Source organism: Lonchura striata, chromosome 13 (assembly GCF_050655825.1).
Source record: "Lonchura striata isolate lonStrDom1 chromosome 13, ASM5065582v1, whole genome shotgun sequence".
NCBI lineage: Eukaryota > Metazoa > Chordata > Aves > Passeriformes > Estrildidae > Lonchura > Lonchura striata.
In genome coordinates this window covers 14,513,436-14,534,786 of record NC_140715.1, presented here as the reverse complement: position 1 = coordinate 14,534,786, position 21,351 = coordinate 14,513,436, and the positions used below count along the sequence as shown (strand labels likewise).

The 21,351-nt window shown below is 42.9% G+C and overlaps 1 protein-coding gene across 2 annotated transcripts; it reads right to left on the bottom strand.

Annotated features, from left to right (window-relative positions):
* Positions 1-696: 696 nt before the first annotated feature.
* On the bottom strand, positions 697-20,514 carry G3BP1 (G3BP stress granule assembly factor 1). 2 transcript variants are annotated; one of them, XM_021552133.3, is made up of 12 exons: positions 20,440-20,514; positions 9,502-9,615; positions 8,248-8,329; positions 7,700-7,873; positions 6,811-6,901; positions 6,223-6,316; positions 5,651-5,855; positions 5,112-5,213; positions 4,609-4,720; positions 4,153-4,278; positions 3,934-4,064; positions 697-3,179 (listed from the first exon to the last, which is right to left on the bottom strand). In XM_021552133.3, the coding sequence occupies exons 2-12, from the start codon at positions 9,594-9,596 to the stop codon at positions 2,973-2,975; spliced, it is 1,419 nt and encodes a 472-aa protein (XP_021407808.2). In that variant the 5' UTR covers positions 9,597-9,615; positions 20,440-20,514; the 3' UTR covers positions 697-2,972. The 2 variants fall into 2 exon arrangements, with proteins under 2 accessions (XP_021407808.2, XP_021407809.2); XM_021552134.3 differs by having other exon boundaries at positions 3,934-4,043.
* Positions 20,515-21,351: the final 837 nt, after the last annotated feature.

Below are 21,351 nucleotides of genomic sequence, written 5' to 3'. Positions count from 1 at the left end.
AAAACACCCCTGCACGTGAAATGCCCTCAAGTTCTGCTTGTCTTACTCTATTAGTATCAGGCAGAAGAGGCCAGATCACACCAGTCATACATTAAACACTCTCTGTACTCACAGAAAGGCAGATCAAGGTATCACGACCATGAAGGTTATTCCAGATCTGTCCATCTGGCTATGATGGGTGCAGAAGTCTTATAGCTCTAGACAGCTTTTCTCCACTTCCAACTCCCTGCAGAACACTGGGACACCAAGTCCCACCACCTCCTTGTCTTGACTGGAGGCACCAGAAAGGAGACACATACAGTCTGATTCATTTCCGACTGTAGTATTTTGTTCCTATAAAGAGCTGGACTACCTTGGTTATTGGCCTCCTTGGAGCTCATGTAGCCCACTGCAGCCAGATGAGGCAAATCATATCATGGTTTCTTCACAGTCATCTTCAAGAATGCATGCAAAGCACTGGAGGCCTTAGACAAGGGATACCAAGGTTTTAACAGTACAGCAAGACAGAAAACAGAAGGGCTGGAGGCTACAGAAAGCCTAAAACATCAAAACCAATGTGCAACGTCTTACAGCAGGCATCTTCAGAGGACTTTGTTATGAGCAAGTCACAGAGCACCAAAATGCAAATATCAAGAGTCACTCTACAACATAACTTTCTTTTTGAAAGTATTTCTTTACAAGACATTCCCACAGAACTTTATGTAAATATTTTATTTGCCTGTCATCTTGGGACAAGAACATGACTTTCTGGGTCAACATATTGAGTATGATCCATATGAGAACAAGCACACACTTCACCCTTTTAAAATTCTTTACTGACACTCTTCTTTCAAATCAGACAGCAATGAGCCAGAACTGTCCAGCTCCCACTACAGAAATGGGGGTTCAAGCTTACAGATGCTTTTGCAGATTTGGTTAAGAGGTATAAAAGCTTCTATTAAAAGCACTTTTGATAAGTTTGAAGTGCAACCTGTTACTGCAGTCTTCGGATTCAACGTCATGAACAGCAGAAATCCAACAAAGGGGAAAAAACGTATCACAAACAACAAGGACAGGGTTCAGTAAAATATCTCCGTTGCATACTTTCACCCCACAGGTATTCCTGGTAGGAAAAATGCAGACAGCTTTTGTTTTAAAAAAATACCAGTTACCACAAGAGGAAGCAGCAGAATTTCCTCAAATGCTGGCTGTGAGAGCACACCACAGCTCGCACTCTTCCCCAGTTCACTAAGGTATCCAATCTCCAGGTACAGAGGCCAATCTGAGACACAGTTGTAAGCAGGGAAGGGACAAACAGTGTAACAAATGCAAAGAGAAAAATAAAACAGAAACCAACACTCCAGCAACATTTAGTACAACCAGCTTCAACCATTAAGTCTGGCAAGGAAAAGGCAAAACATGACTGTTGGGGACAGGTAATACCAAGGGTAGCTCTGCTCCAGAGCTTACAACAAGCACAGGTCAAGAGATGATACACTGCATATGCACAGTCATAAACCAAGAAACATGGAAACAGTGACACCTGACACAGAATAGCAAACTCCCTGCACAGATCTATTGTGCTACCAAGAGACCTGGAGGTCTGGTGGAGACACAAATCCACCATTTTTATGCAGATGTTTAACACCAGGCATTACAGAAATGCTGCTTTGTGCAGCACCATCTTACAGGATCTCTTGGGATTGAAATTACCCAGTTTTGTATCTTATTTTCAGTTTCATCTTCTTTCAGAGGCAGTGGAGAGTGTTCAACATCTTAACACCAGGACAGACAAGCAACTTCCATACTTCTGACAAAAATTCCTTCTTATCCACTTCAGGTCTGAAGGAATGAAGTACTGCAAAAATAATTATTACAGCAGTTGGAACTGTAAAGGATGTGACAGAGGTATTTTTGTTTTGCTTGTACTTTTGCAATAGTTACAACAGATCTGCCCAGCTTCAAGTTCAAGTTATTAACTTCTGCATCCAAAAAGTATTTTTTTTCAATAATTTAAATGCAAAGTGATGCACAGAAGGTATTAAAAGCTTTAGCTACAACCACCTCTACCTTGTAAACCTAGTGACTGAAGAGCCTCTTCCCCTTGGACAAACTCCAACATACTCTTGACTTGATAAAGCAAATCTAGACCTTTTTTATTTTATTTTTTTAAACAATTTGCCAAAACTGGAATGAGAGATAAATAGAAGGCACAACAATTTTGCTTTTTTTTATACAAATACAAACTAAACATGAAAAAAACTCCCTATTTCAATAAAAAATTTCACAAGTTCAGGAAAAGTGTTTGAAGAGTCAAGTTCTAGACATTTAAAACCTATCCCACAATCCAAAATTTCAAAGTGGTAAAACAGTAGTTCGAATTCCTTGCTGTGATCATGTATCAAAAGGAAAAGAGATTCTACCCATTATTCCACTTTAACAGCGCCACAGAGAGAAAGATGAAAGTCAATTTTTTCAAGTGGCAATGTCTCCAGACTGGAGGATGTTCGTATGACCCTCAAAGAAACACCAAGAGTTTTGCTTTTCTGCCCTTGGAATACTTGCCAAGAACTATGTTTTCCTACAGGCTCTTGAACGCATGCACGTGAAATATTATTCCGCTGACTGCACCCAAATTCTTAGAAAGAGGGGAGGAAAAAAAAAAGAAAAAAGAAAGCCATTCCTTTAGGAAAAACCACTGGTACCAAAAAACCAAAAATCAGTCCGTAAGTTGAGGTGAAGAGGAAAATTCAGTTCTTTTCTTTTTAAAATCCACTTTTCCTAAAACGTTGTTCCACAAAGCTGGAATCTGGGACAAGGACTAGAAAAAAAAATAAATCACAGAACCATAACACAAACAAAAAGGGGCCGAAATAGTATCAAACGTAGCAGTCTATAACAGGCTAGGGCCACATTCCAAGACACCCAAGGCTGAAATTCACAAATCTGCAGGAAAAAGGGTTTGCGCCACCACGTCAACATCGGCGATGAATTCACTGGCGTTGCCCGATCCCCCTTCCAGCTCCGAATCCTGGCTTCTGGGACATTCCTCCACGTGGAGGCCCTCGAATCCCACCTCCCAGCCCCCCACGAGTGCCTCCAGGTCCACGGGGTCTGTTATCTCTGCGGTCACCCTCCCTGGCAGCTCGTGTTTTCTTCTCCTCCACGTTCAGGCGCACCTCTCCCCTGAACATGACAGGCTACAACAGAAGCACAGAAGGTACTGTCATTAATGGGTCACCTGGAGCTCTTCAAGGTCAAGCAGATTCCTGCAACCTCGTTTCATATCCTCCTCTCCATGAAAGACTGAAGGGTCTTAGGATGACTTACTAAACAACGGCAATAGCCAAGCCATGCATCCAGTCTTGGGGCTTTACTGGAAAAAATACAGATGTGAAGGAGTGACCTTTGAAAAGCCATCTCAGGTTTAACACTGACCATTCTGGTGTGTTTTAGAAAAGAGCAGAGCTGTAAAGCAAGCTCCCCACATGGCTATGAGGGTGCAGCCAGAGTCCCTTCCTACCACAGTAGGCAGGCATGGACACACATTCTGCATTAGCAATCACTGCTGACAGGCTAAGCAGGTACCTCCTGCCTTTTTTAGCAAAGTTCTTTTCAGCGTGCACACCAATACAGCTTCTTCCTTTCAGCCTCTGACAAACAAGATTCTACTTGTCCATAGAATCAGACTCTCTCTACCTTGTCTTCCTGAAAGCTATTTATACACTTCCTGTGTTCAGCAATCTCCCACTAGAAAAGGCTCTGTAATGAGCTCCTACAAGCTACTTCAATGACAAAGACTGCACAAATCTTGGTAATAGGATGGAAAAACATCACATCTACTTTAATATGCTCAAAAAAATCTAAATAGATCAAGTACAATCTCTTCCTGTTAAGCTGAAAAATACTGCTGTTGTCAACAGACCAAAAACCACTGACTAGAAATTTATTTACCCTGTTGCTAAGTATCTTCTGAACAGGCTCAGGATCATCGAACACCACAAACCCAAAATTAGGGAGCTTTCCGCCACTGTTGATGCGGAGTTCAACAACATTGCCATAGCCTGCAAGAGAAAAGCCAAGTTCTTGGGTCATACATTAGAATGCTCTGTTGACCACGCCCATGGCTGCAACCCCCCAACCCCTCAGAGGACAGCAAAGCAATCAACTTACTTTGGAAAAAGTCTTTAAGTTCAGATTTATCCACATCGTGGGGAAGGTTCCCAACAAACAGCTGATGACTGTCCGGGTATCTCACAATCCGCCTGGTTTCCACATCGCCTTGTTCACCCTCGCGAACTTGAACAGAAAAGCAAAACCTGATTTTAGAAAACTCAGTCCCCACAACAAACAGAAAACCAAGCCATGGTCAGAATTACCAGCATTAGAAAGAATCAATTCACACTGTCTATCCATTCATATATAAAAAAAAGGAAAGCAATCTACTCTAGCAAGTGTGTAATGATTTGCTTTTTTAATCACCTGGCTGAGGCCGAGCTTGAACTTTTATTTGAGTAAAAATTGTTTGCTTACTGACAAAATTAATGATATTTTAAAAACTTGAATTATCACATTGCTTCCCCAAAACCTTTAAGCAGCAGAAAACAGCTTCTTTGCAGCTTCTCTTACTTGGCCTAGGACCCCGCTGTGGTGGGATGCTCGTTCGCTGCTCCCTCACTCGCTGATCCCTCTGAGGTCTCTGAGGGGGAGTCTGAGATTCAGGCTTTACCTCAGGACGGGGCTGCATCAATTCAAAAAGGAGTGAACAGTTGAGAGACAGACAGACATACCAGCAGGTTCAGCTTTTAAGAGCACACTGTCAAGTTGGTAATTAAAAAAATAAAGGGAAAGGTAATAGTTTTTCCCACCTGTGACTAAAATACCTGTTAGCTCATGTTGGCTTATATGATAAAAGCAAGCAGTATTCACATGAACATTCCCTGTTTTCCTCCATGAGAAACAATTCTCAACCCAAAAACCAAGGAATAACATCTTTATAAAGTCTACAAGGAATCACAGAATGCTAAAGTCTTTGGGGCCTGGGAAGTCAAATTGGAAGCAAGCAGATTTCACTCTCATTTTCCCCTGCCAACAGTCTAGCACTTGAACTTCCCCAGGTGCTGGATTCCTACCTGTGAAACCGGTACTTTCACAACATGAGGTGGTATTCCTGATACTGGGACAGCCCCACTAGGAGGAAGGTTCTTGCTGGTTACCGATGCCCAGGAAAATGTCTTAAAAAAAAAAAAAAAAAAAAAAACATAACTGCATCTCCTTCTGAAATAATTACTTCTAGGACAGCTAACAGACACAGGATGACTGGAACAAATTTTAACTTATCCTTGAAAATCAGAAGCCAGCCAATAGCAGTTTCCCCACAATTTTCTCCAAATTATTTAAATTCAAAAGACTCAGTGTAATGACAATGGAGTCACACTTCTACTCTATCCCTGAATTCCAGAGTTGAAAAAGGACACAGTAGTGGCCCAACACCAAATATCACAACAAGGTAACCAAAGTATTGGAGTCCTGAGTCCCAGTCAGTCCACTTTATCTTCCTTAATACTGAGAAGTGACAAAAATCCCCAGGTAAAAATAAAGCTCTGTAAATAGACAGGAGAGCCATACTTATGAAACCACATCAGAGTAAAGAGAGATCCGCTGTCATTACCCTGGAGTCCTCTTGCACTGCAGGGGCTGGATCAGCAGGAGCTGGAGAAGGACTCTTTTCCACAGTCTCTTCTGGAGCAGATTCCTCTAATACTGGCTCAGGCTTTTCTTCTTGCACCTCTGGTTCAGCTTCCTGTTCAGGTTCTGCCTCAGGCTCAGGCTCTGCCTCTGCAGCTGTCTCTTCCAGGTGCTCCTCAATGTCATTACTATTATACAGCAGCACAAAAAGCAGGAAAAAGAGGTGGTATTATATATATTCTATTACTGTTGATAAGCAGTGCTGCTTGTGCAATACAGAAGTCAGGCACATGACATCTGAGAGGAAGAACAAGGCCAAGTAAGGCCACGTTGCAAAAGAATGCAAATTTTGCATTGGTACAGTATAAAGCAGGAAAAAAAAAAAGTCCAGAGTCTCCATGTTCAGTCTAACGCCATTTTAATTTCAGCTGATCAATAAACAGAAGTTTTCTGACTATCAAAAGAAAACTATTAATAGCAATAAATTCATGTGACCTGTTCTACAAGCAGCCTGTCTCACACAACACCTGACTTAATTTATAAATATATTATTACCTGACAGCCTGCTCATAATAAGCACCACTATCATCAGGAACAGCCTCAGGTGTTTGCTGTCTTTCCTCAGGTTCCTCCCCTTCCTCCTCAGATTCTAAATAATGTTAGAAAAGAAAAAAAATACACATCTTTAGTGAGAAATTCAAATACAAGGCACCTATCACAAAATACAGGTGAAGTTTCTGCCAAAGACACACAGGAAGCACTTTTGAGATGTGACATGAAACAGACTTTTTTTGCATTTCCACTATCATTTTGGTTACTCAGTTTTGACCAAGGTTAAAAAACATGCTCCAAATACTTCAGAGAACAAGATTTACAACCTAGAAATATGACTGCAGCTGCCAAAATAAGTCTTACGATTCCTGTAATAGAAACAGATTATGCCAGAAAAATAATCATCTGCATGTCACAATCCCTTGCTGACTGTGAAGAACTACAGGCAAGGAAAAAACCTACAAGAACATGAAACTTAATACTGATCTGACTTCTCCAGCAAAAAGATTTCCTTTGATCTGGGAACAGAATGTTGATAATAGATCCAGAACCAAACACCAACAGAACCATCCAAAAATTTCTGCTACTTACCCTCTGGAGGCTCAGTATCAGAGTCCCCAAAAACCTCGTCCTGGTAGCGGAAGATATCGTTGTGGACATAGAACTTGTTTGCAACAGAGCCCTAAAAGCAAATCAAAGGGAAGAACTGAATCAATAACAACAATCTGGTAATGTAAAAATTGAAATAATGTGAAATCAAAGGTTTGAGCAAATGGTGCTTCTCACAAGATTAATTCAAATTTGCCTGTTCAGAAAATAATGTTATTTGGGACAGGAGAATGAGAAAGGAAAAAAGACATCAGTCCTAACAAGTCAAGTGTGGATGGAACAAAGGATAAAATTGTTGAAGTGCTTTTAATTCCAATAGCTCAAAACACTGAAGAAGTGTGCGTGACAACTTCCTGGTGTCTAAAGTATCAATTTTTATCTCCAAGTCATATTGTAAAACAAAGTGATCTTGCAACACTCCTCCTTCACTATCACTTTCAATTCTGTGAACTGCTTTGCTCCAAAAAGTCTATTTAAAAATGCCACTTCAAAGGCCAAGTCAGCACATTATGGAAAAAAAAAAATCAGGAACCCATATTTTCAAAGTGACAGGAAGCATTCTCCTCCTTCTACTAATTCTTTTTCAGTAAAAAGACCAGTTGCTAGGATAACAAATCAAAGATAACAATTTTAATATGCTTCAGAAAAAAAAAGCATTGTACTAACCTAGGAGTCAGGATATTTATAACTGATTTCAATATCCAAGGTCAATGTACAGTCATACAGAAGTAGTGTAATTCCCAAAGGAATTTTCAGAACATAGCTGCTGAATTTTGTGGCAAGTTACTTTCCCAGTCTAACCCCTCAGACTGCAAGCCTGAGGCAGAGCTCAGCAATGGTGGCAGAGCCCCTGGCAGCCCAGCACACCCACCTCGGGAGCGAGCACGAAGGTCTGCATGAACCGGCGCACGGGCTGCATGTTGTTGGAGAGCTCCCCCATCACCTGCACCACCACGCCATCGTTGAGGGTGGCGTGGGCGTCCACGTGACGGATCTTTGTGTGGCAATCCTTGAAGTTTAGTGACAGCACCTTCTTGTGAATATCCTAGGAAAGAAAGGTACACGTGGGTTATGCTGCAGAAGCCGTTTCTGCCAAGTTGGCAGATTTCAGAGAAAGCAAAATCATAAAACCTGGCTTAAGATACATTCCCTAACTCTGGAGAGAAAGCTTGGCAGGATGCTTGTTTAGTTTGCTGTGCAAGCAATTTTACATTATAAGCTTTCTATAAAGGAAGCACATTTTGCTTAACTATTGCTGTCTACAGTCAAGAGGGTTTTTCCCCTCCCCATTTTTTTTTTCCTTTTACAGGAAGCTCTTGAACAGTGTGGGAGTGAATCACAGCTGGATAAATTTCTCTTCTCAACCATAAAGGTGACAAAATAGAAGGAAAGAACAGCTTTCTTTTTAAAAGTTCTTACAGATTGCCCATAGACTGCATCAGCTGGTTTTCCATTGGAATCCAAGCCACCGTGGACATAGGAAGAGTTCTTTCCATAAAACCTGTTGGAAAGAAATATTTTAATGCCAAGCTTTGCTGTATAAGAACATTAAGCCTCTACATTAGAATACAGCATGAATAATACACTTTCAAGTAAGTTTCCTGTCTGAATCACTAGAATAAAGCTACAAAATCTCATAATCCTGTTGTCAATCTGGAGGGAAAACAAAATTCTTATGTAAGCTGTAGCACTCAGGTGTGTCAGAGACCCAAGCACCAACAACCAAAACCAAAGTCTCATGAGAGCTCAAGAGGTAATCCCATTATCCTTTTCTGCATGAGGTCCCCAAAGCAACAGCCTGAAGTTGCTGAAGACTCCTCCTCAAGTTCTGACTTCAAGCTTGAGCAGGGAGCAATGGGTCTGTTCTGCTCTTCTACAGTAAAAAAAGTATTGCAGGTAAATCTTCCTTTCTGGAACTGAGGGGTTACCAGATGAAATGCCCCAAGCACCATGGCACTGCACTCTGCCAGCAGATAAAAGACTGGAATGGATTCCATGGCACAGAGTCAACTGTCCTCTGACCCAAGGGGATGAGGTCAGCTGTCTACCTAAGTGGAGGAACACTCTGAGTAAGTGTTGCTGAGACTGGAAGGGGGAAGGTGTCAGAAACTTTATCTGGCTACTCAGAACACAACAAAATGAAGTGTATCTTCATAAATAGGATTAGTTTCAGGAAGGATACCTGTCAAACCAAACAGGACTTATTTGTTTAGATAATTGATTATAGTTTGCTGCATATCCACAATTTCCTGACTTTCCTTTAAGAAAGAGCTGGTGTGACTCCCAGGAGAGCCCACTAGACAAGCACACAACTCATTAAATGTTTCCCCCTAGTCAGAGGGCATTTTATCAAGCCAAAAACTACAAAAATACTTAACTAAGTAGTATTTCTCCAATTTCAATTTATATTGATTACAAGCAGACATGGCAAGCAGCATTTCAGTCAGAACCAGAACTCAGATATTTAAAGAATTCCTGTAATCTTTATTATCCATCTTTTAAACCAGCTGATCGAAACCAAAGGTAAATTATGCTCAGCATCTTGAATAAATCAGTTTTTTACGAGACCAAATTCAACAAGCTAAGACACAGTAATAAGATCACTCACCAATTTTAGCACACAAGTTAAGAAATTCAGACAGAAAACCAGCTCAAAGGGAAGCAGAGCTTTACCTGTGCAAATAGTCAGGTGCTTGGTTGAGCAGGGTATAGTACTGCCTCACGAATTCCCGCCCGACCAGCAGGGGACTTGGCTTCTCCATCACCATTTCTTTGGTCAACTGAAAACTATGGAAAAAAACAAAAGCTCCATAAAGCATGAGCATTTCAAATGACTGTTCTCATCCTGATTGCATAAGCCACCTAATCACAGCAGAAAGCACACACCAGGACTGTTTCACCCCTGTAAGCAGTTTAAGCAATGTGTTTTCAGAGTCATCAGAGTTTTGGTGCCAGGGAAAGGATTCCTGGGTACCAAACCAGAGGTGGGAGAGGCTGCACGGCCGAGGGAGGTCACCTCATAACCTGCCAGTAGTTAAGCATCCCATGTATCCTCAGTAAAAAGCAAGTGGCAAGCAAGTAAGGTTCTTCAAGAGGATTTGCTAAGTGGCTAAGACATTTACAGTCAATCCAAATTCTACTTACCTCACTTGACTTCACAATCAGAATTAAAAGTCAGATGTTCTCAGGCAAAGCCTGTGCTACTGTATTAAGGGCATTTTTAGAAGGTCAGAATAAGTCCAATCTATTTTTATCAGCAGCACAGCACTACTTGCTGTGAGTGTCAAGCACTCTGGAGGAATATTAGATTATATTAAAATTATTATGCTACAAACTAACATACTGCTCTTCCCCTGCTTCCACCAATCTCAGCAAGTCATTTCTCACTTAAATTCACTCCACCAGTCAAGTGAACAGCACCACCCATGCCCATCTGGGTGGGCATGCCAGCACCACTCATGCCCAGCTGAGACAAATCCACCTAGGTACTTTCTACAGAGCTGCAAGTTACAAAAATAAAGTATTTGCAGGTAGGTTACACAATACATGTATCTTCAGCCCAAACCAAAGCAGATTCCCACATTTCCTTGTCATTAAATACTCAAACACTGTTCAAACTCATTCAAAATAGTTTAAAACTCACAGACATAAACACCAACAGCAGGGCATGTTCTTAGTACCAAATACAGAACCAACAGCAGATTTTCTGCTTCACACTCAGTTGTACCAATCAATAGAGAATGGGGGCTTACCAAACAGTTCTGCTGCTGAAAGAACTTTGCCCCCACTACTGACCCCCAATCTCCTTCACTACACAGCCCTTTGCCCAAACACATGGAACTCAAATTCCATATGCACATTCCCCAGGTGTGCCATGGAACTCAAACTGACACTATTCAGCTGAGCCCTCTAAAAGGCAATTCAGGTTACTTACCTGCTTTTATTTAATACTGATTATCATAAACAGTGACAAGAAATGGTGGCATCAATGACTGGGGGAAAACCAAGACTAATCACAGCCAGAACACAGAATAGAGGGGAAAAGGGAAGCCAAATTCATTAGTCTTTTAGCATAGAATAATCCAGATGGAGCCTGCAAAAGCTCAAGCCAAGCCAGGCATGTCTTAGGACAAGCTTTTTCTTGTCACTATACCCAAGAGCATCCCATATCCTGGGAAAACCGAGTTGTCCACTTACCCTTCAAACATAGCAAAAGGGAAAGAAAAAGACTGGCTTTCCCACCTGCTTGTATTAAGCCCTGTCCCAGTTCATCCACAGATCTTAAACATTTGATACTCACAGTATTTAGTGACTTTCAGAGAACTTGTCCTTTAAACACCAAAAACTGACAACACAGCAGAGCTTCAGAAGAGAGGTGACCAGGTTGGTGTTAATTTTGAACACACAACATACACAGGGCTGCAAAGGAAGTCACAACACACTGCTGGATGGACCAGGAATGCAAAACAGAAGCTTTAAGCCTCAAAGAGATGAATGTACTTAAAAAGCCATGGAAGCTTATACTTTGGGTGAAGCTAAGTCCAAATGAACTTGGCAAACTTCATACATCTCAATCAATGGTCAAATATCCAACACATGGTTATCAAGGGACAAGGCAGTGTTTACCCACACTGTCAGAACATCCAGGTAATAGATCCAAGGATGTGATCACACCTAAACTCCCAGCAGTGGCCAGAATGCACTGCAATCAGCTTTGCTGGAGAAATGCAGCTAAAGCTCAAGCCAGAAGACATAACAGTAGAGCTATAATTTTGTATACATTAATGTGTTTTGCTCTGCTTTTAATACAAACACACATTACTATCTTTTAAAATCTAGAATAAATGAGAAATCTTCCCACCCTATTTTAAAACACACTTTTCTCTAGGTTTAAACACAGCAAGAAAGATCTGGTGGGCTCCAGAGGATGTGTCCATGAACTCCCTCTCTTTCAGCAGGATATGTGCCTATCACCACCACACACAGAAATGTTACCTACATGATAATGTGCAGAAAAAAATAAGACTAAATATGATCTAGAACTCAAAGAGGCTTTTCAAAACATTCAGAAGCTTTCAGCTGTTAGAGGATATTTTTAAGAGCTAACCATGAAGAAAAAAAGAAATAGTCCATGGCTGGGTCTGGCCTGCAGGAAATGCTCAGATTCTGCAAACCACTTTCATTTCAGGAAGGTTCTACAATCTGTGGTTTTGCAGAAGCCCTTGAACTCAAAGTGTAATGTATTACAGATACAGATGTCCAACACCCAGCACAGCCTGAGGTGACAAACACCTCCAAGAGATGAACTCTTGCCTTCTACTGCATGTTAAATGAGATCCCCATAAAATATTATCAGACAATAAGAGAACACAGCAAAGGTAAAGTACAGCTAAGTGGTGGCTACCATTGCTAACTTCCTCATCCCACTTTGTTTCCTCTTGAGTGCCTGTGAAGCTCTAGAAGGAGCAGGCCAACCCTAAAGCAGAGGGAGCAGAAATGGCAGGCAGATATGACCTACACTTTTAGCTCCAGTCAGCTTAACCGACAACACAGGATTTCCTCACTCCACAACAGTTAAAAAATTTGCTTCTGTGCTGACAGTTTACAGCCAGGAAGCCAGTCCTACCACACACCAAGATCACCATTTGGAGAATGACAGGAGGTACACTTAATTTCTTTGTGAAGATATAGCTTCCCTGGAATTCAAGTTTATTCCTACAGGTGTAAATAGACAGGTTTTCTATTCAGTTCTGATAAATTGGGCTCTTGTGAGAATTATTTTCAAGTGCTTCCTAGAACACCAATGCACAAAGCTTGACATTCTCACATTATGGCAAAACCTTCCTGTAGCACTCAAACTTCAACAGTTGATTCACCAACAGCTCTTTCAGATTTCTCATCTTCAGTGAAAGCCCTCACCTACATTAACCCACAGACACATCATCTTCCTTGCTGGTCTCATGAAATATTGGAAGTGAAGTGTCTTGATTATGTCTGTCATACTCACACATTTAAAGATATACATAAAAGAACTTCCCTCCTCTAAGGGTGAAAAATCTATCATAACTAACTCCTAACATGAAAAGAGGAATTGCTGAGCGCCCAGTTGTTCTCAAGCAGATCTGAAAAGAAATGGGAAAGACCTTTACACGACCTAATCAGAGGACAACAATCTGTTTTCACTACTGCTGCACCTGCTGCTACGTTGCCAGTTGCCATCTGTTCTTATTCTCCAGCCAGCACAACCTGAATGGTGGAAGCCAAGCATCTCCTTAGAGAGCATTTGCTCCCCACCACTCATGAGCAATTTACTACTCCACTATTCCCTGATCCAAGAAAAACTGCTAATACTTTATATACTACATTTTCATTGCACAGCACATAATAGCACCAAATGTTTGAACTGTCACTATGCTACTCCTGATAAAAGCTTATCCACACATTTTCCTGTCAATTGACATAATGATGAAAGGGTGAAAATTGACAGGAAAAGCTGAAAATCTGATTATTTAAGATCCATTCATAATCATGCATTCATATTATCCCATATGTAAAACAAATTGGATAAGTCAAATTTTAACAGTTACACCATAACAATTCTGCAGCATAACTGAGCCCCTTCGTTAAGCCAAGGACTTAGAGGAAGACAAATACCTCCTTTACAGTGGTTATCACCTGGCTGATGGAAAATTCCACCATCTGTTACAATGCTCCCACTTGGCAGAAAATCAGTGTCAGGCACCGAATTTCTGAAATACTGTTATGTAAATTAGAGCCATTTATGTAAATTCTGCATTAGCAAATTCAGATTTAGGTCCACAAAACCTATCAGTATATTAGTGTTCAGAAAAATGGACTCAGCACTCACATCTAGCATGGGATATTATTTTCTTGCCAAACGGCAATATGGTGAAAGCAAACTAATCACTGCTGTCCCAACTCAATTTGTTTGGGGTTTTTGTGGATTTGGGTCTTTAATTTTTGAATTAGACAAGTCTAGTCTGAATGTTGCTTCTGCTGCCTCCCTACACAACAGAAGTATTTCTTATGCTCATCACAGGATGTTTGAGCTCTCAGGACAACCAGTCCCAAGACTCGGGCAAAAGCCCCTGGGCCTGATGTAACAAGCCAAAGGACCAAAACCCAAATTTCACTTCCCAAGTAGTGTGGCAATTTTAAACCTCTGTCAAGGAAAAAAGCTAGAACTAACAAGACAAAATTAATTTACTTGCATTTTAATACAAGGAACCTTCTCAAGAAAGCCAAAGTTCCTACAATGCATTCCAGTCCTGACTGGAGTATTGCACAGCAATTCACCCCTTCTCCTTTGGCTACTCAAGGGCTATAAAGTCACCATCTGAACTCCACTCCTTCCATCTCTACAAACTGGTGGAGCTTCCACAGTGCCAAAACAGCCACTCAGAATGTCAAACTTTTCACACAACTCCACTCCCTCACTTTGGTATCAGTGAATTCCTTAACTTAAAAAGGCTTTCTGGAAATTGAAGAAACAGCAGAAGTTTACACAGAAAAGAGGTGCCTGTATCCAAGCACAACACACCACAAATGTGGCAAACAACAATTCTGCTGGAAATTAAAGGTCTGGTCAATAGTTAACAGGATTGCATAATTAAGTGTCATTTGGGATTTCTCCAAGTTGCTTAGCAACAGGTGAGCATGCTCAAAGCCACAAACCAACCAGCTCTAGAAGCAGTTACTGCTGCTGTTATGGACAAAAAAAAAATTTAAAGTAATGGAAGAAAACGCCAGTAGGCCTCTAAGAGGCATGATATAAACAAAGTTTAACTACAAAACAACTAATACAGTTAATTCCAACTCTCCATACATTTTACATGACTAGCAACTGCTCTGCTGCTGACTAAGCAATAAAAGTAAGAAACTATGAGGCTGGTACCTTGACACAAGACATTAAAGTGAACAATGAAACACAATCTAAACTTGCATCCCATGGCAAAGTCCAGGGCCCATTTCAGCTGGAATTTATATCATCACACCAGCTTGCTCTCAAGTAGGAAGAGTGATGTCAAGTAAATGTGTATTTAAAATACAAAGACTGCAGATACACTGAGATACCCTTATTTTAAAACAACCTTAACTATCAAAGGAAACAAAGAAACCCAAAGCAATACAGTTATTGACCTGAGCCTAAATTATAGAGAGCTGAAAATGCACCTCAAATAAGCAGGCAAATGAAGTCCCAAAACACTAATCTGCTTTAAAAAATAGGTCTCATTACTTGACTCCCACTGCATGCAGAGGCAGACAATGTCACTGGGACAGTGTTCCAGCAGCACTGCCTGTATTTCAGAAACAAACCCTTACAGCTGCCTACCTGTAACCAGTTAATCTTTTCTGTCTTTTGACAGATTCAGAGGCAAAGTATTCAGCCTGGAACAAGTTATCATCTTAAGTCAGCACTATTCCACAGAAGGCAAGATGCTTGGTAGCCACATTCAATGGAAGCTCAATGATGAAGTAAGTTATACAATAAATAAATATTTGAGGATAAAATTAGGACAAGCTGCAAATTTACCAGCATTCAATTCTTACTAGCATCTCCAGGAAACATTTGAGATGGTCTGTAAGATGAATGTATTAACCAGGAACTTCCAGAAGCAGGCACTTCAGAGCAGTGTGAATGAAGTATCAGACATATCATGCAGACAGAGTCTTTAATAATCTTCCGAACACCTAATAAAAGGGGGATCTAAACTGTCAAACTTAGCACGGATATTTCTCCTTTCACTTGTGACTCCTCTCCTCTGAATGACCCACACAAGACAGGCAGTGCCTGTATTTGTAAGATACTTGAGGTGTTACAGGGAACTAGATTAAAAAAAAAAATAATCACACAGCAGTCACCAGGCAATCAGATTTCTCTATGCTTAATTATCTAGATGCAGCAGAAAGGCAGAGCAATACCTGAGCCCCTTCTGAAGTTTGAGACACACTGACAAGGGACTCTCTAGAAAAGCCATATATCACACCAACACATGGATAAGAAAAACTAAGTTAGAAGCTTAACTATTTTCTAATCAAATAATCTACAAACAAAATTTAAAAGAAGTTTTCATCACAAGATTAAAAAATAATTCAGAATTGCATTCAGCACTGCCCATGCTAGTACCAAAAAACCCCTCTGCTTGCCAGTGGCAGATGGGAAGCCTTACTCAGCAGCAATGCACAGCCCTTCAAACACTAGAAGAATACAAATAAACAAACCAGCAATTGCTGAAGAGCTGTCAATGTAGAAGTCTGCCTGTGTTTTTGCTAACAAACCTAAGTGTGATCCACAAGTTGATGGATATGATGGAGTTTGCCATTTTTTAGACAAAATTCAGCACTTCTTGTGTTTTTCAGCTCTACCAAGAAAGAAAGAGACAAACTGAAGAGTTCTAATGCTTTCAGTCAGAACCTAAAAGAAAAAGAGATAATTATGGAGAAATGTTATTTCCAGGTCATTCAGGTCAAAAGCAGATTAAAAACACAAAGGTCACCTGAAGGGTAAGTCAGGGTATTTGAGATCAGCACACCCCTACAGTAAGGGATGAACATTCATCTGAGTAAGGAAAATGATACCAAACATTATTCCTGTGGCTAGGAGCATAAAGCTCCAAAGACAAATAGCAAATTAGGTCCTGGAGAGAAAAAAAAAAAAAAACAGAAGAATCTTGAAAACTTGCTATTAAAACATACATATAGCAAGAAAATTCTCAACAAGGTGTTTGTGTTTCCTATTCATCCCACAAAACACTTTGCCTTCCCTGAGTGCTGAGCATAATATGGTGTGGGTTTGGGGGTTTTTTCCCTTCCTTTTTAAAGCTGTTTCACCTGGCTTCCAAGTTTCTACTTGATACCACTCAATTATCACTTCTATACAGCAGTTACCTGCTGTAACATTAAACTAAGGTGATTTGTCCTGAGCCTAACAAGCAACACTCCATATCCTCACAAAAACAAGAGCTCTGTTACATTTAGCACTACAGAAAAACACACGGCCCTTGTATTTTGACAGAAGTCAAAAAAGGAACTCCTCTTTAAAATCTGAGTTCTCTGAAAAGTCAAAGCCTTGAGAATTCCCAGAAATATTCCTACATTTTCAATAATCCTAAAATCAATTATCCTAAATGGGCTCACAAACGTGGGAGGACTTGCCTTTCTAACTGAACCTATTTCAACATCATTTACCCCTCAGTTAGAAGCAATGTTTTTCTGCAAAATTACATTTTAAACATGCAAATTTCATCCTGAACAGCAGTAGGATAGTGCTGAATGGTTTGTTTACTTTTTCTTTAATAAGAAATAAGTCAGATTTCTGCCTATACTGCTCTTCAGACTGCTTTCAGATAAAGCAGCTACTCAGACCCTGTGATTTTGCCATTAGAACAGGTTTTGTTTTGACATCCAAGAGCTGCTCCAACATCTCGATGAAGTTGGCAGCAGGTCCAGTCATCTTCTCTTAGGTCTGCAAATTTTCCATTTGGCTCCAGTGCAGCTTCTTAAAGTAAAAAAGCAAAAGTTACTAATCAGCAGTCAGAAGAGGTAGATCAGAACCCTGAGCTACACCAACACTACAGTGAAATTCAAGCTTAATGCCACTCAGATTAGAATCACCAAGATTATTCAAAATATTTTCTGCATGCCAAGCAACAGAGAACTGTAAAGAGAATCAACTCTTTCACCTCTACCCACTTAGGTCACAGAAGATGCTTAAACTTGATGTTTCAGCTGTATCCTGGCACTCAGGACTGACCCATCCCTGCACTGTTACATTAAAAACAAAACACAACCAGCCCAGCAGCAGCCAGGAGACAGCACAGGGCAGAGCAGATGGAAATGGAAGATGGGCACCAGCATTTTCCAGTGCAGTGCTGCACATTTGCCTCAGCACAGATCACTCCTCCATGACTGGCAGCAGCCAGGCTCCTGCTCCCAGAGCTGCACTGCACCAGCCGTGTCTTCCTGGAAGAGCTCCAGACTTTATATAGCAGAACTGGGACCTCGAGCCAGCACAACTCTCACTGCCTGCAAAGTTTAAGGATTCTTTTACAGTACCTGAGGATCAGACTTCAGTTTTCCTTTTTAATTACTCAATGAGGTAGCTTAAGGTTATCAATCAAGTCTACTATTAGTAGGTGTACCCCAGGAAATCAAATAATTACTTCAAGTCTGCAGATTTTATATAGGAACCTGTAAAAAAAAAAATCATCCAGTCTTCTACAGCAAACTAGCACTTTTAGTTTGTTCCAAGCAGAGCAGACCACAGCCAGCACAGCAACTAGCACCACCCTGCTGAAGCGCTGCTCTGCTCAGATTTCCTCTTTGAGTCTTCAGTCATCACCTCAGTCAGACAAAAAGGCCCAGGTGCTAATATTAAAAACTAAAATAGTGTTTTCTAACAGGCCATTTATGCCAACCTTATGAGTGCTCTCTCATCAGGTCCTACTGTATTGAACAGAATTACCAAGATGTACTCAAAGCAACATCACCTTTGCTTTATTTTCCTTTCAGTAAAAAGTATTGCTCTGTATGTTTCCCTTACAATTTGCAGGGTGAAAAACAAAGCTCTGAAACAAATAATTTGCATAAAGATTCTGTCTAAAATTCAGATGTTCAAACTCCATCAGTTGTGTTGAACTCTACTGATGATGCTGTTGTGCCAGCACCAGAGTGAGCAGCAGAGCAGTGGTCCTGCCATCACAGCACGAACAAATCCTCTGGTCTGCTTTTGTTTTTTCTCAGACTCCAAATGCAAAGATTCCCAACAGAATCTCCTGATGGGCTCGGCACACATAGACTAAGTCCTGTCCACCAGGTTTCCTACTTTAATTTTAATCATGCTTCCCTGCCTTCAACTTAAGGAGTTCACACTTAACACAACCTAGCAAGAAAAAAAGCTAAATTCACACCAGTCAGGAACTGGGGCCATTCTTTACCTCCTGATGTATACAAGCCTAAGGTTTTTAAAAATATTTAAGATTTATAAAATTATGATATACTTTTGCAAAGGTACCAGGACTGATTTTTTTTTTTTTCCTAACAGACTTTGCACAATTACACTTTCTATCAGGTTTTAGTAGCGCTTTTCAGGCAAACCAGTCCCTGCAACATGTGATGCTGTCAAAAAAGGTCGTGAGATCTCCATCATGAAGATAAGGATGTAAGACTTCAAGCACGTGAATACTTCCAGCCAACCTTCAAATTAGCTACATATACTATGCAAAAAAAAAAAAAAAAGATAGATTCACAACTTTTTACATCATTATATATGGTGACTGAAACATCCCAGGAAAGGTGAGTTCAGTTCACAGGATGAGAAGATGCTAGCATCAGCACCATGGAAGTATCACAGAGCTATCTAGAAAAATGGTTTGGCTTATTCCTTACCAGACAGAGAAGAAAAAAAGTGAAAATATGGTCAAAGGGAAAAATATCAGGAAAGGTCTGAAATGCAGTTTTTGTCTGTCAACTTCTGCATTTCCCTTTATGACATCAATATAATAAGCTTTGTTACCTAAAAAAAAAAAAAAAATCCAACACACCCCTCCCCACGTTTGATTTATGGCATCTGGAAGCATCAGCTTCCGAAGCTTGATAGCAGTGCCCAGATTTCCTAAATCTGTCACTCCTGGCTGTGAGAGCAGGGGCTTGCCAAAAATAGCACACACTGGAAACATGGCGGCTTGCTGCAAAAGCTGCTTTCCCTCCGACGGTGGAACAAAAAAATCCTTTTTTTGGTAAAGACTACTTATTACGTTCATGCAAGCCTTAACACAGAAGGTCACCAGGTAAGCCCGCTGAGAATTAGGAACGCGGTAGAACATCCAGATCAACACCAGGAGCTACTGGAAGATGTAGCGAAACCTTTCCTCTGGGGTTTCTCCAGCACGTACATCTGGGGCCTTACAGGATGCTGGAAAGTCTCATCACAAGCAGTACTTCGCATTTAAAGCTTGGCTTAATCTCGGATTCAGCCAAGGTCATGCGGTAAACCAGGTTAAGATCCATGCTCTCCTGCTCGAATTATAACTTCCTTCACCTATAAAGTTATACCCAGGAAGGCACCTGGAGGTGTTACCCAGGTCCGGGCCGTGCGAGCAGCCAGCGCTGCCCCTCAATCCGCAGCCAGCGTTCCCCGCTAACCGGGCACACCTCGGGCTTCGGGTGGGCTCCTCCCCGGCCCCACCTGCCCAAAACTAAACCCAAAACCTGCGAGCGAAGGAGCATCCGAGCCTGGAAACCCGAGAACAAAGCTGGCCCCGCACACCTCGCCGCGCACAATGCGGGCCCGCCGGCGGCCGATCCCCCGCCGCCCCCCTGCCCCGCCGCCGCATCGGGAGCTGGGGCGGAGGCTGCGGAGCGCACGGGGGCCGCGGCACGGCGCCGGCGGCCGCCACAAAGCGCGGCGAGAGCGGGCGGGATGGAGGGGGAGGAGGCGCCAGCAGCGCCGTCCCGCACGGCCCGCGGCCTGCGGAGCGCCGGGGGCGCCTCGGAGCGGGGCGCTGCGTGCGGCCCGCGGGCCCCGCGCCAAGGCGCTGCCGCGCCGGCGCCTCCCCGCGCCGGCGCCTCCCCGCGCCGCCACCCCCTCACCTGCGGCAGAGCGGGACGGGAGCGGAGGCGCCGCTTCACCAAAGAGCCCGGCGGACGAGAAGCGCCTCACGCAGCGGCGTGCTCGGCCCCCCGCTACATATATCCGGCGCGCAGCCTACCCCAGCAGGCGCGGCCCAGCCAATCAGACAGCGCCGCTCGCCCTCATTCGGATGCCGGTTGGCTCGCGGCCGTGAGGAGGCGGGCGGAGCGCTGAGGGGCAGCATAGCCAGCCAACCATGCCGCAGCGCTCCGCGGGGCCGTGAGAGTGATTGACAGGCGGGCGAACCAATGAGCGGTGGGCAACTGCTGATAGACTTGCGCTTTGGCCAATGGGACGACGCGCGGCGGGCGCCGCAGTGTGGTTGAGCCGCACTGCAGCGCCCTTGAGAAGGTGCTGGTAAACCCCGTTATAGATGGGGCGGGACCCGCGGGGGCGGTGGCCAATGGGAGAGCGCGGCGGGCGCTGACGGACAGGTCCCAGCCGCGGTTCTTAAAGGGGCAGGCGGGCGCCAGGCGGGGCGGCGTCCCGCGCTCCGCAGCGCGCCCTGCTGGAGTGAGGCGGGCGCCGGCATGGCGGTGGGCGCTGTGCGGGGTGAGGGCGCAGGCAGCGCTCCCAGCAGTGAGCAGGCAGCGGCCGCCCGCTTCGCTGTGTCTGCACAGGCTGCGTGGGGCTCGCCTGTCCCACGCACTGAGAGAAACCCCCAGTTTCTCGGGAGCCGAGGCACCACCACACCCAGAGCCGGGGTGGTCAGTGGTGGTCACTGACCCTGCCCATCACGGCAGGCTCGTCCAGCTGCTGCTTCTCCCTCACAGCTTCTGAGCAAAGCACGCTCAGCATGATCTGCCCCAGAGGAAAGATAATGCATGCGGGAGCGTTTTCTAACACGCCTACAAAGGAGGAAGGCCTGGAAG